Raw genomic sequence first — 16,753 nt, 5'->3', positions numbered from 1 at the left:
CTGGCATCTCTAGTTAAAAGCATCTTAGGCAGAAATAGCTGATATCATAGTCACTGTCAGTCAGAATAGGCAATCCTGGGGAAGGTGCCCCAATGATCAGACTCTATATAAAGGCAGTTTTATAAACACCAGGTAAAGTGGTAAGGCTGTTTCTGAGCTGTACATCCTTGTTTTCTATTTGCAGGGTTTTCAGAAATATGCTTGTACAAACTGTTTCTGTTCTTTTATACAAAAACAGGCTTCTGAAATACTCCATATTTCACCTTTTAAACGTATTTTTAATGTCAATACCTTAACACCTAGCCTTAACCATATTTACTTGCAGGTAACATTTCAGTAGAATTCATTTCCAAGAAAGTGTGCTTCAGTTAGTAGCAGAATATCTTCTGTGCCAGAGCAACACTACAGAATATTCCACATCCCACTTGTAGCTTAGAAACATTAAGCTAGCGCTGCATGTTCACATCGTTGTGTGCAAGCATTAAGAAGTGAGACAACTGTATTTTCTCCTGTCAGACATTAGTATTTATTCTATACGAACAGAATATGCTGATCAATGTTTTGGTTTAGCTAACCATTTTTGCTATTTAAATATGCATATCCAAAAGCAGATTTTTTTTTATGACCCCAAAATACAAAGGCACGCTAGTTCCATTTTAGCAAGCTTTTGTCCTGCTTGAGGGCTCACTGTAGGATACTGTGAGAGCAGAATGCTAGATAGATCTAGGCTTGTGTCTCTTGAACAGTAACCTACACAGCAATCCATTTAAGAAACCAAAGAGATCTTCAAAATCCTCTGTCCCCTCATAAGTGGCCATACTCCATAACTCCACTTGACCCACCCAGCTGTGCCCACCCAAGATTCCTCCTGCCTCAGGGTGGAGCTTTCAAGCTCTGTTGTCAGGGCTGACTCAAGTAATTTTGCTGCCTAAGGTGGAACAACAAATGCCACTCATTCCCCCAAACAAGTCAAGGCTGGCCAAGCTATTTAGGCATCCAAGACAGAAAATCCCACAAGCACCACTCTCCCCTGCCTTCCGGCAGCAAAAACAGAGTAATAGTGAAATTAAAACGAACCATTTCTGCCCATTCACAACACCTCAGTCTGCCTAATGGTAAGACTGATTCTAATTTACTCACAGTCAGCCTTATGCTTACATGATCCTGGGGAAAAAAACCTCCTTTACCTACGGTGACTGTGTGACCCTGGTATGGTACAGTACTTTAAGGACTTAAGGGTGGTACTGTTTCTTGAAGAAAGGTATTCTTTATAAGGATGTAAAAAATAACTCTTCTTATTCAGCACATACTTTTGTGAGCTAACAATCTACAGACACCATCACACACACAATGTATTAGACTTGCCTAGGCAAGCGAATTATAGATGCTTCCATGGGTTGTAAGAAAATTGCTCCTTTTCCATTCTTTTTCTAAGCCCTACCTGAAAATGTGGCAGCCCTACCTAGCAAAGAAAACTAGCTATAATCCTGATCCAAGTACAGAGTAAGAACCCTATGTAATAATGCCAGATGGGGAGAAGCTAGGGAACCTATATCCTACTTTAGCATCATTCAGTGAGCTCTTAAGAGGCATTGAAGCTAGTGCAATCCTGAGCTAATCAATGTAACAAGGAGCCAGGATCATTCTGTTAACTCTTCAGACTCTTAAGAAGGGTACAGGCTGGTGCGATTCAATGCTGGTCATTGTATCATGGAGCCAAGTCGGACGTTTCCCTAGAAGAAAGAACTGGGATAGCTGATAGCAAGGTAGCGATGAGAAAATGATCTGTATGAGTAACAGCACAAACCATCCTTACCGGCAGGACGACTTGTATCACCAATGAGTCTTTGTATTTGCTGTGTAGTTAATGTTTTAATAGGGGTTAGCAATTTCTGCTCCAAATTAAGTAGATCTTGGTAGGTTGATACTTGGAACACGTACTCAGGACCAAGAGCTATTTTAACCATTTCCTCAGGATCCACATTCTTTCCAATAGTAAATGGTGCCACGCCAACTTGTTTAACTTGGAGTACAGGATCATCTGTGTCGTCATCAGATTGGCGGGAAACGATAAGGATTAAAAACTGAGGTGCACCCTCTTCTATGCGACTCCCTGAGGGCCTTGTAAATATATTCTTCGACACATATTCTAGGGCAGATCCAAGGTTCACTTGCCTCCCTCCCTTGGGTCTTAGCCTTCTTACTGCAGCTTGTACCTCATCCTGGGTAGAATGTGCATTCAGCAGAAATTCAACCCTGGGATCTTCACTGAACTGAATCACAGCTACCCGCGTATGATCAGAACCCACATTCATATTGCTTACAAGCCTCTCAATAAACTCACGAACAGAAGTGAATTCAGAAGCTGCAAACTGGGAGCCATCAATAAGGAATACGACGTCTCTCTTTATTTCTCCTATAGAAGAAATAAAGAAATTACACTAGCAAATAAAATATACACACATTTAAAAGGCACAAATAAATTAATATTCATTTTGGACAATCAGCAACACATCACTGAAGATAACAGTATACCCAATGGAAGGCTACACAAAGTGAGCCGGCAAGTTTGATTGGTGACAATTTTAGTGGTAGAAAAGTATTGATGTTGATTCAAAATAAGGTAATTTTACAGTATTGTAGAGTAGTTTTAGACAATTCAGACATCACACTGAATTGACCAACTATGGTTCATTTATATATTTATTTTATTTTATAGACATCCCAGCTTTCTTCCATGAAATTCAAAGAGGCTTGTATGATGTTCCCATTCAGACACTTGATTAAAACCAGACCTACTTTCCTTCAGCAAAGTTACTGTGTCATATGCTAGGACCTAGGTTTGTGATCAGCCAACAAACAAGACTCAGAAACTATGGTATGAAATTTACAAATCATGGCTTGGCATAATATCTAAACAGACAGTCCACTGCGTGGTCATTACTCTGGACCATAGAAACAAGGATGCTGAGCAGATGAAAAATGAAAGCAGATAAGGAACATTAAACCATGGTTTGTCTGTTGTCCATTTGGAGGCATTTGAGTTCTAAATTATGGTTGTGCAAACCATGGTTTGTCATGATGTGTGAATTGAGCTAGTCTATAATATCTTTTGAACTGGGTACAGCATGCAACATGATGGTTATTTTGCTTCTAAAGTACGTCACAAATTTTCATGGTACCTGCTAGCCCTGGTGTTTTGTTTCATTTTTCCTATCAGCCTGAGATCACTGAATGGTAAATCATGGTCACAGATGATAATACAGCCAGTAACACAGTCAGGACATTTATGCAAACAGTAACCCTCTGAACTTACAAATACATACATACACACCAAGTTCCTTGTATCCTATGAAACAAGGGAATCTCTCTTTGGGATGTAACCATCCATTCTGGGTACAGATAACGGTATCCTGCGTTTATTTATTATTTGATTTATATCCCGCCCTTCCTCCCAGTTGGAGCCCAGGGCACCTTCAATATATTGAAGATATTAGAACTGCCATTGCCCACACAGTAAATGTGATCTCTCTCCCCCTGCCCCCACAAATACTTCTTGTGCAAACTGCTTGGGCATGTTTTGTAACCCTTTACACAGTGACTGGAAAAGCCAAAACAAGCACTGACAAATGTGATCAGTACAGCTGCAATAGCCCTTTGCCATTCCCCTCTACCAGCTTTGGCTGGCTCATGACCATTATTTGGTTGTGTGCCACATTATAAGCATAATTATAACACCATTTCAATACTTAAGAAATTTCTTTTCACCTGGGCTAGGGAGTGGAAAAATCAACTCTGGGGCCAAAGCTTCTATTTCTGCCCTGGTCAGTCGAGACACTCTTTCTGAAATGAGCTGCTGTAAGGTGCTCAGCTGAGTGACACCAGGAACAAGGACAGCAAATTCAGGAACAAAAGAAATTGTCTGCAGCTCAGTGATATCTGCATTTCTAATTCCAATGCCAAAAGGCACAGCACCCTTCGTCTTCAGATCCATAGCAGGCCTTCTGACATCATCGCTTGACTTTTCAGCTGTAAGCAGGATCAAGAACTGTGGGACACCTTCAGACACCCTGCTTCCAGCCTGGCTTGTGAATACATTGCTAATAAGGTAGTTAAGGGCAGCCCCTGTATTAAGTGAAGAGCCTCCCACAGCAGACAATCTCTGGATGGCTCTGGTCACATCTGTCTTATCTGAGTAACGGTTCAGAAGAAACTCCAGTTTTACAGTATTACTGTATTGGGCCACAGCAACCCGGACTCTGTCAGGACCAACATCCAAACTATCAACCACTCCTTGTACAAAGGACTTCAGCTCTGGGAAACTACTTCTGATGCCATCGGAACCATCTATCAGAAACACAACATCCTTCTTCTGAACTTCAACTGTTTGAGAAATGCGGGGGTTAGGAAAGAAGAATAAATGAGATTGATTGTCACATTGAAAAAAAATCTTAAGGTAGGCTCACGTTTCTTTTAAAGTGGATTAAGTATGCATGGTTCTGCTCCCAGGGTTAAAAGAAAACTGGAGGCGAGATAAATTAGGGAAGGCAGCAGTGCTGGGAATGAAGAGGGGAAAAAACTTCAAAGATGTGCAGGAATTACAGGAATCAGTTAATAAGATTACCTGCTTAAGTAGTCTTACTGTTAAGAGTCAGCGAAAGTCAGATAAGGGCCTGTTTAAGCAGCTTATCTGAAGAAACTGGTGTAATTGACATTAACGAAGAGCCTCTTGATTTGAAAAGCATTAGAGGGCCTTCTGACATCAGCTCATTCCTGTGCACTTTGAAGTTTCATATTCTCTTTTTTTCCTGTTTCTATCGTATATCTCTTCCACACTCAAGATCACTCTTTAATTAAGATTGTCCTCATTCACACTGGTTTTACCGTCTGCACATCATGCAGAAAATGGCTATGACATACTGCATTGCAAGTAAGTAAAAACTGATAATGACACAGTAAAGAGCTATTTCCACTTTTTTCCAGGGTGGTGTTTTACCTTCGGTAAGCAGTCTTGAAAAACCAAGAGACTACTATGCTGACAGGTAAAACATAATTATTACCTTGTGCTCTTTCCGATATATTGTGTAGCCATCTGTTGTATGGATTTGTGCTGGGATCGTTAGTAGGGTCAGGATTTCCAAACTCGGGAGTTTGTTTTCAAACTTCCCCAAATTCAAAAGTTGTTGGTATCATTACTGTACTTTACTATATCTTTTTAATATTAATCATTCATATAAGTACTTTCAATGCAGTGTTCTACCATCTACTGTATATCATACTGGTATGTAAATCTCATGTCGAAGGCAAGTCAATGTTATTCTCAAGATATATATGGGGAGTACTTTAGGCTTGCACACTCATTGAAGCTTGTATCTGGGCAAGAATGTGAACAAGGTCTCTCAAACCAAAGGGCAAGCTCAACACTCTGTGGATACACTCCCTCTGCATATGCATTAAGGACTGTCCATACAAGATCTTTTCAAAGTAGTTAAACCATCCTAATTGCTTTTAATCAATTTAATCAGTTGGACTGTATGCTTCAAAGACAAATAAAGAAGGAAACTGCAGAGATAAATACCTGTATCCTTAAATTCAATGGTTTTCAATAGATTGACTAATTGAGGTTGTAGGTCTCCAATTCTAGAAAGGGGGTCGGCAGTTAGAATGAACTGAGGGTCATAAACTATCCTTTCTAATTCGACAAGATCTGCGGTCCTGGATTTGATAATGAACGTAACAATTCCAGCTTGTTTCAGAGCATCAGCAGTTTCATCCACACTATCACTTGATTTCCCAGCAGCAAGGAACATAAGGAGTTGTGGCACTCCTTCCTCAACCCTGCTCCCAGCTTGCCTCACAAAGATTTCCTTCATGGCATAGTCTAATGCAGCGCCGATGTTCAGTTGCCTCCCTGTTTTTATCTTCATTCTCTTCACCTTCTGAAGGATATCTTGCTTGGATGGGATGTCATGAAAATTGAACTCGACTTGCACGTTGTCACTAAACTGAGCCACAGCTACACGTATGGCATCAGGACCAACATTCAGGTCAGAAATAATTCGGTGCAAAAAATCCCGAACAATGGGAAACTGACCCGCAACATTTGATGAGCCATCAATCAAGAATAAAATATCAATCTTGTTTCCTGGAATTAAGAAAGAAGAAAAAAATTAATACACACACAAAATCATTACAGGTTGATCTTACACATAGGAGATGAGAAATCAGCACTATCTTGATTATGTAAGAGGAAAAATTCTGGCTTTGGGCCTTTCTTTGGGTCTCCCACAGCAATTATGATACAGCTCAGAATTGTGGAATCCCAGGGAATCACTTAGAAACTTGCAGGACAGTGAATTACTGGTACTTTTAGTGCATTATATGAAAGATCATATCTTCCCCCTGCTGAGATATGCAAGCAGTGAAATGAGAAATGAGGTCCTGGAAGCAAAAATAGTTTCTGCATCTTTTGAATGCTTAAAATATAAACCTTAGACTTGTAACCTTCTACTATTAATTTTGGGAGGACATCACACTATAAAGATATGGGGCTTATGGGACAGAGGTGCAGCTTCTTCTATCATGGTGCTGTAGTGATGGGGAAGACAGAACCTGCCGGAGGTAAAGATGTTTCAGACATCCCCATTGGTGTCTGTTCATTTCTCTCGAAAGCAGTAGCAGACAACATGGTCGGAGGAACCTGAGTCTAATAAAATTCTAACTTCAGTACAGCTCGTAAGACATGGTTCACCATGCATGTTCGCATCATTTGACTGACTACACATTATTGTACACTTGATTGCTAGCAGATGAATGTGGGATCTGTCTCAGTTTATTTATTATTTGATGTATATCCCGCCCTTCCTCCCAGCAGGAGCCCAGTTGAAAAGCTTTGTGTTTTAAGAGATCTGAAATGATAGAAAGCTCTGCTTGCTGTGCTTACTCTGCAATAGCACATTTTTACATGCAACTTATCACATGATATTGCAGTCACCAAGTGAGGGACATGCACATGTGAATCAGCACAGTGTAAGCACACCAGCAGAGCCAATCTGGTGCTCCTGCTGGTGCATTTGCAGCATGTTGCCCCTTTCTCCTCTCTCTTCTGGTACCAATGCTGCAGGAATGGAAAAAGTTGTACAGGATGTAATTTCTTCTATGCAGCTCTGAAAGGTTCAGGCTTTCTCTCAAGGTGTGGGCCTGCAAACACTAACTAAAATATGCCCATCGTTGTTTTTTTAAGCTTCCATGAACAGGCTGTATATGTAGCCTAGTTCTCACCAAAGTCATCAGTCTTCATCTGGGCTGTACCATTCTGAATTACTCATATGGCTGAATGCTCCTCTGTATCAAAAAACAAATAAAACGACAACAACCCAGACTCAAACTTCTTCTCAGGAAGGCTAAGCTAGAACCATTCTTCCCAACATACTAGTGTGCTATGTGCAGGAAACTTTTTATATGGATGAGGAGCAATCAGTTGTGTGAACCTCTACCTGCAGTCTAAAGCAGTACAGATCAGACACAGGTCTGTCTCAGTGTGGGCCAAACTATACAAGATGGTGGACCTCCCATCTCTTCAAAGTTCTGAAAAAGGCAGCTACAGGGGAAGGGACTCAGCTTGATTCAGGACCATGGCACCAGCTGCTTACCTATACATGCAATAAACAGGTAGCAGGAACACCAAAATTAGGGAAAGGCAGTTTTCATCAGGAAAATACCATGGGAGAAAATAATCTCCCCTCCCCCAGTAGCGCCATCCAAATAGACACACACACCCCCAGCCTTCCCTGGAACTTAATAAAAGAAAAGAAAAAGTGTAAGGAGACAATCTTGTCTAGAATGACCCTGAAAACTAGACCTGTAATTAAAATAGTATATAGAACCAACTAGTTTTCCATTGCCTCCATTCAAAACACAAGCCAGAGGGTTCAAATTACAAGGAAGGGAATTGACTAAACGTTGCGAAGAACTTCGTTATAGTATGAGATGTTTGAAATGAAATGGAATGGACTGCCACAGAAGATGGTAGACTCTCATTTGGCTACCTATCAGGGGTGCTGCAGCAGCAGGCTTCCTGCACTGGCAGGGGATTGAACTACATGACCTCTGAGAGCCTTTACAACTCTATGATTGTATCTATGGTTCAGCAAATCTCTTTAACTGCATGCATAGGCTTCTATTGCATTGGGTGCACAGATAGTTAATTTTTCCTCCTCTTCAAAACAATGGAGGGGAAAAATGACTGTGAAGAGCATGGAAGCTATACCTCCCCCAGACCCTGGAATCTTTTGTAAATATTACCTGCTTCTTTTCAAATCTATCAGAGACAATGAGCTAGAAAATTTGCTTTTTTAAAAAAATAAAAGCTGGAATCTAGGAGGTAAAAATGTGTACACCTCATGCATGAAAAATGTGTATCCATTTTGTCACCTGTAGCTTCTTAAGGTCATGTCCAAATGGTAAAATGAACACATATGCAATCGTTATGCAGAACAGTGTACTTGGGTATATGTGAGCCACCTGTTTCCATATAAGTGTACCTGAAATCACATGTATGAAACAGTCCTAAGGGCTTCTTCAGAAAATTCCTGCATGCAAGGAACATGTTAGGGATACTGTGGCTAGTCACACATGACAGTATACATGTGGGATGTTCCATATATGAATTTCTTAGTGTGTATAATGGCTCTAAGAAACTAGAGTTATAAAAGGTTACATGTCATTTGAAACATACTTGCAAGATAAAACAAAATAATTCTTAAATCCATTTGGCAAGAAGAACAAATTACCTGCTGATGGGATTATCACTTCTTCAACATCTCCACTAACATACGTTGTTAGTGGCCTAATCAATTCCTGTGGTAAAGATGCCAGAGAACTGAATTCATCCTTAAAATATACAATTTGTGGATTAAATGCAATCTGCTGAAGTTGTGCCAGATCGGCATTTCTAACACCGACGCAGAAGGTCAGCACTCCTGCACGAGCTAATGCATTGGCAGCCTGCTCGAATGAGTCGACAGACTGCCCTGCTGCAAAGTAGACTAGCACCTGAGGAATGTTTTCATCTATCCTACTCCCACCGGCTTCAGTGAAGTGATTTGTAAGAACAAAGTCTAGTGCAGAGCCAGTATTCAGTACTGATCCCCCTTGGAGTCTCAACTGCCTTAGACGATCAAGTACGTCTGACTTGGTTAGGAAAGTGTTTAAAAAGAATTCCGTTTTTGGATTCTCACTAAATTGCACTAAGCCGATTCGTATATCATCAATTCCAACATCAAGGGAGTTAACTAGGCTCAAAACAAAGTCACGGACATACGGGAAGTTGGCATTTCCAACGTTGGCTGATCCATCCAAAAGAAAGATGATATCTCTTTTGTTTACCAGAACTGCAGCAGAGCACAGAAAATAACATGAGACATCATAGAAAAACACACCAGTATTTGTCATGTGTGCATATAACTTTTGCTGTACACACATGTATACCTCATTAGAAAGAAGAACAGGGCAGCCACAAAGAGAAGGAAAGAAGAATGAAGTGTCAAGAACAATTTCTTCATAATTTAAAGCACACCCAACTATATTTTAGGTTTTCTTGGATTCTTCCCTGGTTCACTTTTCAATGAGAATAGCATTAAGTCCTGTCTATAGGTAATGAAAGATGGGAATGGAAGACTTCTCCTGTTTAAAATTGCTGTTGAACTTCAGTTTAAGTGGATTTTTATATTGGATCTGGAAGCTCTTGGTTTTTAGAACCAATTTAGGCATCCAATTTAAATTACTGGAAATCGAAATCGGGCTGAAAAGTTGCAAACGGCCCTAGATCATCTGAAAGGGCTCTAGATCCTCATCACCCACCTGAAACTGTCTTTGGACAAGCATTGGGTCCCAAAGGCTTGCTGCAAACTTGTCAGCACATATGCACACACTACCTACCACTACCTAATCCTATGGGACTAGTGCAGGTAACAGAGAAGGCTATCCCCATGACAGCAAGGAATGTAGCAGGATCTCAGGCAGGACCACTGATGTCACCACACAAGTGCCAGGGCCTGAAGACATCTGCGCCTGCTATATGCCCATTTGGGATGGATTGGGTCCTTTCTGCCCCCTTTCCCTCCCCAAATGACCTATAGGGCAGCTGAAAAAGCAGGAAGGGCTGTATCCATATCTGTAAAGCATACATTTCCCCTACATGACTATAGTGAAGGAGAACGGGGGCACATATGCCTAGTCCGTCCACCTTCAGTTCAGGAAACCTGCAGTGCTTGGGAGGGGGGCTCCCCAAGTCATTTAGGCTCCATTCCATAATTTAACAGAGTGGATTTAACAGAGGGGGCAGGGTGTCCCTGTTTCCCCTCACAATACTATGGGATTGCTTTTAAATGGTTCAAAATGTTTTTAATTGTTTTAAAATGTTTAATGTGCTTATTTTAAATTGTATTGCGTTTATGTGAATGGCAAGTATGTGTATGTTTTAATGGTTTTTAATTGTTTTAAAATGTTTAGTATGTTTTTATTTTATTTTAAATTGTATTGTTTATCTGAATTGTAAGTGTTTATATGAGAATGTTGTTTTATATGACTTTTTAATGGTATAATGTATTTGCGATTATGTTTTTAAATGTAAGTCAGTTGGAGCCTTTGTTAACAAGTAATTAATACTTCTAAATAAATAATATTGTTTTAACATTTTGATGTTTGACACAGGGTCCTTGGGGAGGAAGGATGGGATACAAATTTCATAAGTAAATAATTATTGGGGGAATTGTACGCCCAAAGAGGACTACTGTAAAACAACCATCATTGTCCGAAACAAATGTGAAATTTGAACCTAAGCTAGTATCTTATATGCATTAGGAATATGCATTTCACTAATTACTTATCATTGTGCATCTGAACAACTGACTTTATCAAACATTAGATACCATATCCTCACAAACATAAAATTACATTTTTCAATATTTAAAGAAAAACTGTTATCCCATTGCAAAATATTAGTTAAATGTGTTTAAATGTGTTGATTTATATGTATTTATTCTCACCATGGACCATAAACATAATTTGCTAATGTGTCCTTCCGGAATGAAATTCTTTCCTTCACGTCGAAGGTAAGCACATGGAAGTCTCTTTGATTTTAATGAGAGACAGATACACAAGGCCTTAACTTTGACTAGATTATGCCCATGCCTTCTATATTCTGATTTACTATTACCACACAGTCACATTCTGAGCCCTCGTTTCTGCAGATCACTATATCTCAGAGACAGGGAATATTTCCGGCTCCACAGGCCAATTCCTTATCAGGATAAGGGCCAAATCTGACAGGTAGGTGAGGTTGCCCAACTGTCAGTCACTTGACATCACAATGTCATCTGGTGATCTGGTACTCTGAAGTCCCAAAGATGGGACTTCAAAGCACTTTGTCTGCTTTCTGATGGGTGCGGCTGCTAGCCTTACTCCTGGAGGAGGAATTGGTTTCCTCCATTTTAACAGCTGTTCCAATGGAAACTATTCCCTCTTCTGGAGAAAGGCACACTCCCACAACCCATCAGCTGATAGGTAGTTAGGGTGCACCTTGCTCTGGACACGGCAACTGAAACCCTTGCTAAAACAGAGGGAAAAATACTTCATTTTAGCAGGGGTTTCAATCCAAACTCCTTCCTGTATTGAAACACCAAGCAGGATCGAACTCCCCGCTTATCAATTGATGCACAAGGAGTTCAATTTTGTTTTCTGCAGTCGTATCACCACATATGTTGTTAGATGTGGGGCAGGTGGTTTTGGGGAAATGGCTTGGTGGCTCATGGGCCAGAGGTTTCCCACCTTTAGTGTGCTATTTAATATATATATATATTGTAATTTGCTAATACCTACAGGAAAAGAAACAGAGACAGACAGACAGAGAGTATATATCTTTCGAAGTCTAAGAACATTTAAGAACATTTTTAATTTATATTTTAAAATAAAAATGTCACAGCTCATATGCATCATGCAAGATATTAGTAAGAGACATACATTTTGAAAAGGCTTGTTATGGGACAGATGTTTATCCTGTGATATTCATCTTAATTTAGGATAAGTAGGGAAGACTTTAAAAGTTACCAATTTTAACAATAACTGAGCTCCAAAATGATTATTGCAAGAATTCAGGATTATTGTAGAAGCTCCTAAGAAACTAACATGATTGATTCTAATCAGTTTTGCCATCTTCATTATTGGGGAGACAGCCCAGAATTCACTGTGTTCACTGGGCAGGGTTATAACACACAAGCGCAGGCTTTCGCTGTCTGGACATTTAGCAGTCTACCAGCTACCTAGAGAATAAGTGACTGAGGAAAAAGGCAGAAGGGCTGCATCAAGGACTGGATTGGGAAAACTATGCCTGCCAAACAGCCCTCTGACCTGGAGCTCTTAAAGAATCAGAGATAATGAATAAATGCATCATTAATTATCATTAGGATTGCTGAAGGTGAATATTTCCACCATTTTCCAAGGAGGATGGACAAGCAATTCAACATATTTCTTTGTCAGTGTACCATGTGCATTAATATAACACCTTTATTAAAGTAAACTGGGAAATAATAGCTAAATAAATTCTGTAGGAATCATAGCTGCAGGACCTGATGCTGAAAAGCAGCTGAATACAATGAACATATTCCAAAGGCTCCAGTGATCAAACTTTCAAATACAAAAATATTAAAATAAGCCGGAATGTGGCTATTTTTATGCTTAAGGCAGAGGGAACAGATGGGAAATAAATATATTTAACTTAGGCTGCAATCCTATACACATTTACCTGGGAGTAACTTCTACTAAACTAAGGGTGCTTACTTCTGGGTAGACATGCATACGATTGTACTGCTGATCTATTTAAAAGTTAATTCTACTGTATGAACTATCTCTTCTGACACTTCAGTATTTTAAAAGTAAATAGTTAAGCGTGATCAATCAAATATACACCAGATGTGGATTTCAAATGGCTTTATAAAGGTGTGATGACAGTCATGTTGGCTATGGGACTGGTTAGTAACAAGAATCAAATAGCAATAACCAAAGGATTAGGTGGCAGTACTAAGTTCAAAGATCAAATTGCAATGCATTTCAGTATTTAACAAGAACAGTGATTACCTTCTTGTGGTATTTCCACAAGAGTTCCAGAGAGTGTTCTTATAGGTGTCAAAACATCAGGAAGAATTTTTTGCAGTACAACTGTGCGGAACTCCGAAGGACTGAATACCAAGTTTGGTTCGTAGGCGATTTGTTCTAGTTCAGCACCATCTGCGTTTTGGGATCCAACAGCAAGGACTAATATACCGCTTCTTTTCACTTCTTGTGCTGGTTGGGCAACATCATCTCTTGACTTACCACCAGTAATAAGGACCAGCATTGGCAGTATGCCTTCATCAATCCTGTATCCAACAGCACTGGTGAAGAAGTTATCTTTAACATACCTCAGTGCAGAGCCTGTGTTGAGAGCAGCACCACCAACTGGCTTCATTTTTCTGACATTTGCAAGGATATCTCTTTTGGACTGGAAAGTATTGAAATGAAACTCAGGTCTTACAGTATCTGCATATTGTGCCACTGCAACTTGAATGAGGCCTGGTCCAATTTCCAGTTTGTTGATGATTTTGGCAATGAAATCACGAATTGCATTAAAAGGGGCAGTTCCCAAGGCTGTTGAGCCATCTATCAGGAATACTACGTCCTTCTTATTGACTTCAACAACTGCAAGCAACAATATACATACATATAATCAGTGGGATTACCTATGCAACACATTCAATAAATTCTTTATCAGTGTGTACCATTCAGGGGCTACAGATAATGCTTCTACTGTTAGAAAAGATGTTTCTCTTTGTTTGTTTATGCTGAGTTACATGAAAATGTATTCAAATGTAATACATCTAGCTTAATTTTTTGGCACACATTTTTCTTTTTGTAGTCGTGTATAAAATTCCTCTGCGGTATTCACACAGTCAGTTCAGGTCTCTGCACTTGGAAAGAAGATCACAAAAAGCGCCCATCTAGGTCAGACCAAAAGTACTAGGCCAGCATCCTGTTTGCAGCGAGCCAGGATCCTCTAGGGTGGATTGTCCCTACCTAGGTATCAGAGTCCCTTCTTCTTCCCTTTTCTCAAGCTGGATAACCACTTCTGTTTGTATACCTCCAGACTTGACACATCTGCCCAGTAAACTGCCATACCTTGACCCCAACTCTCTCCCAGCTCAGTTCCCTCCCCTACCCACCCCATAGCATCAGGTAGAAGGGGACTAAATGAGCACACACGTATCACATTTGCTGCGCAGCCACAACTTGCCTGTGCTTATCCAAACCACTCCCTCCCCCCAGATTTGCTAGCATGCTTGACTAAGCAACTGGATTCTATAACAGGGAGGTGGACAGAAGGGCCAACAGCAGCTCCAGGAAACATTAAACGTTTTTGAAGTTATTTCTTTGATCTTTCTATGTCCAAGTTTGGTTATTTGTTTTTTTAAAAAAGAAATTAATCTGTCACCTAAAACTGAAATAGTAAAGACACCTCGTGAAGACTTTACTACGTTACAAAGCAGAACTAACTGAGCACTTATTGAGGAGAAACTAGTATGTGGATACTACAGACATGTGTGGTTCAATATATGATATACAATAAGCCATTACAAATCTCAGTGGATGCATATCAATAATAATTCTGAAGCACCGAACAACAGTGTGGAGTAGCTGCGGTGTTAAGACCTTGGATCTTGAACACAGTCTTGCAAGTCACAAGAGTTCACCTTAGGCCACTTGTGGGGCTAAATTTATTATTTTATTTATTTTATTACATTTTTAGACCGCCCTATAGCAATAAGCTCCCAGGGCGGTGTACAGCATAATAAAACAGGTTAAAATACAAGTGGATGTAAATACAATACACAATAAAACATAATTAAAAATTTCCAATTTTAAATTCAAATTTTAAAATTTTTAAAATGCCTGGGCGAAGAGGTAGGTCTTTACCTGGCGCCGAAAAGATAACAAAGAAGGCGCCAGGCGTATCTCATCAGGGAGGGCGTTCCATAGTTCGGGGGCCACCACTGAGAAGGCCCTAGCTCTAGTTATCGTTCTCCGTGCCTCCCTATGCATTGGGACACGGAGAAGGGCCTTCGACGTCGAGCGCAGCGACCGGGTAGGTACATAGCGGGAGAGGCGTTCCGCCAGGTATTGCGGTCCGATGCCGTTAAGGGCTTTATAGGTAAGAACCAACACTTTGAATCTGGCCCGGGAGAATGTCTGGGGGAGGGGAGACTATCTACATCACTTGCATTCCTTGACAGAAAAGAATGTGTATAATTTTGCTCCCCTGTTCTTTGCACACCAAATAGTTTTTGTTCATATAGTTATCAGTTCTGTTCACCAAGCACATATTGAAGAGCTGCGGGGGGTTTATCATCACAAGGGCTACACTTTTATTCCAAGAACTGGAGAATGACTGACAACTAGGATAAAATGCTCCATACCGCCCACAATGAGCTCAAAATGCCATTACATACAATTTTAATAAATTATGTTAATATGGTCAATATTATACTTTTAGTGAGAGCAGCAAAGAACGTTTCAGTTGTCCCTTATGGTCAAGGTTGTGGTTCATCAAATGAGTGGCAATTCAAAATTTAAAGACTTCACTAACTGCTGCAGTGGATACATATCACTATGTAATACTATTGCAGCATGTCCCAACGACAGCTTTCATTGTGAATCTATAACAAGCGCCTATTATAGCTGTGAACTTTAGACATCCTGTTCGTCCAACTAGCCCTAGGCTCAATTTTCACTGCATTCGCAGACTAAAAGCGTATGTACCACATAAAAGAGCTTGCTAGGTTATGACTACCGTGCTTAGCACTAAAGTACTGGAAAACGTATTGCTCCTTTGTACTGGTTTAGAAACAATCCTAGTTTTCAATGATGCAGCCAATTCAGACTGCAGGTGGAGGCGCCTCCATGCAAACGATTCTCCTGATACAGAAAGCTAGAAAGAAGGATTCTAGCAAAGCCTTAAGAAACTGCCCTCTACTGAGATCTGTTCATTGGTCCATCTACTCAGTAGTCTACACAGCAGCTGTCAAAGGTTTCAGACAGGCATCTACCTGGAGACTGAATCTAGGACAGCCTTCCCAACCTTTGGTTCCACAGATGTTGCTGCACTACAGTTCCTGACCACTGGCTGTGCTGGCTGGGGCTGATGGGAGTTGTAGTCCAGGAACATCTGGGGACCTAAGGGTTGGGAAAGACTAATCTACATCTACATTGAGCTACAGATCATGGCAGTGTTCTATGTATGTGGAAGAGCATTCAGCCATATGATCCCTCACCTGCAGCTTGAAGTGGTCCTGCCCACACACAGGTTTACCATCTCTGTGAGAATGAGGCCTTAATCTTCCTATCAGTGTACTTCTCTTTAGTGACAGGAGCCTCGGAAAGGTTGAAGGAGCATCCATACACGATGTATGCACACTTGAAATGAAATTGTGTCATATAGAAAGAAATCTCTCATTATGCAGAGATGCATGCCTGCTGATGTGAGTCTGAAGCAGGCTCTCAGGTTTTCCACAGCTGTCTCAGCACAAAGATGCCTTACTCAAGTTCCTACTTGACACTTATCATTGAAGTCTGGACTGAAGTCTCAACAATCTATAGATGACACTCTTGTTTCCATTGTCCAATATCAGGCAGGAAGAGGAAGTTTATTTATTTAAAATATTTC

The 16,753-nt window shown here is 40.4% G+C and overlaps 1 protein-coding gene across 10 annotated transcripts in view; it reads right to left on the bottom strand.

Moving 5' to 3' along the window:
* Positions 1-16,753, bottom strand: part of COL6A3 (collagen type VI alpha 3 chain) — a 151,541-nt gene that overhangs the window by 78,645 nt on the left and 56,143 nt on the right. For 7 of the 10 annotated variants that reach the window (XM_061607642.1, XM_061607645.1, XM_061607643.1 and 4 more), the window contains 5 exons: positions 13,135-13,734; positions 8,793-9,392; positions 5,579-6,145; positions 3,769-4,383; positions 1,817-2,416 (listed from right to left, as the gene is read on the bottom strand). In XM_061607642.1, the coding sequence (XP_061463626.1) occupies positions 1,817-2,416; positions 3,769-4,383; positions 5,579-6,145; positions 8,793-9,392; positions 13,135-13,734 (2,982 nt within the window). The remainder of the gene's footprint in view (positions 1-1,816; positions 2,417-3,768; positions 4,384-5,578; positions 6,146-8,792; positions 9,393-13,134; positions 13,735-16,753) is intronic. The other 3 variants (XM_061607648.1, XM_061607652.1, XM_061607649.1) reach the window with 2 other exon arrangements.

This window comes from Rhineura floridana, chromosome 2 (genome assembly GCF_030035675.1).
Source record: "Rhineura floridana isolate rRhiFlo1 chromosome 2, rRhiFlo1.hap2, whole genome shotgun sequence".
Classification (NCBI taxonomy): Eukaryota; Metazoa; Chordata; class Lepidosauria; order Squamata; family Rhineuridae; genus Rhineura; species Rhineura floridana.
Note: the sequence above shows the minus strand (reverse complement) of the source record. Positions and strands in the feature narration are given on the sequence as shown.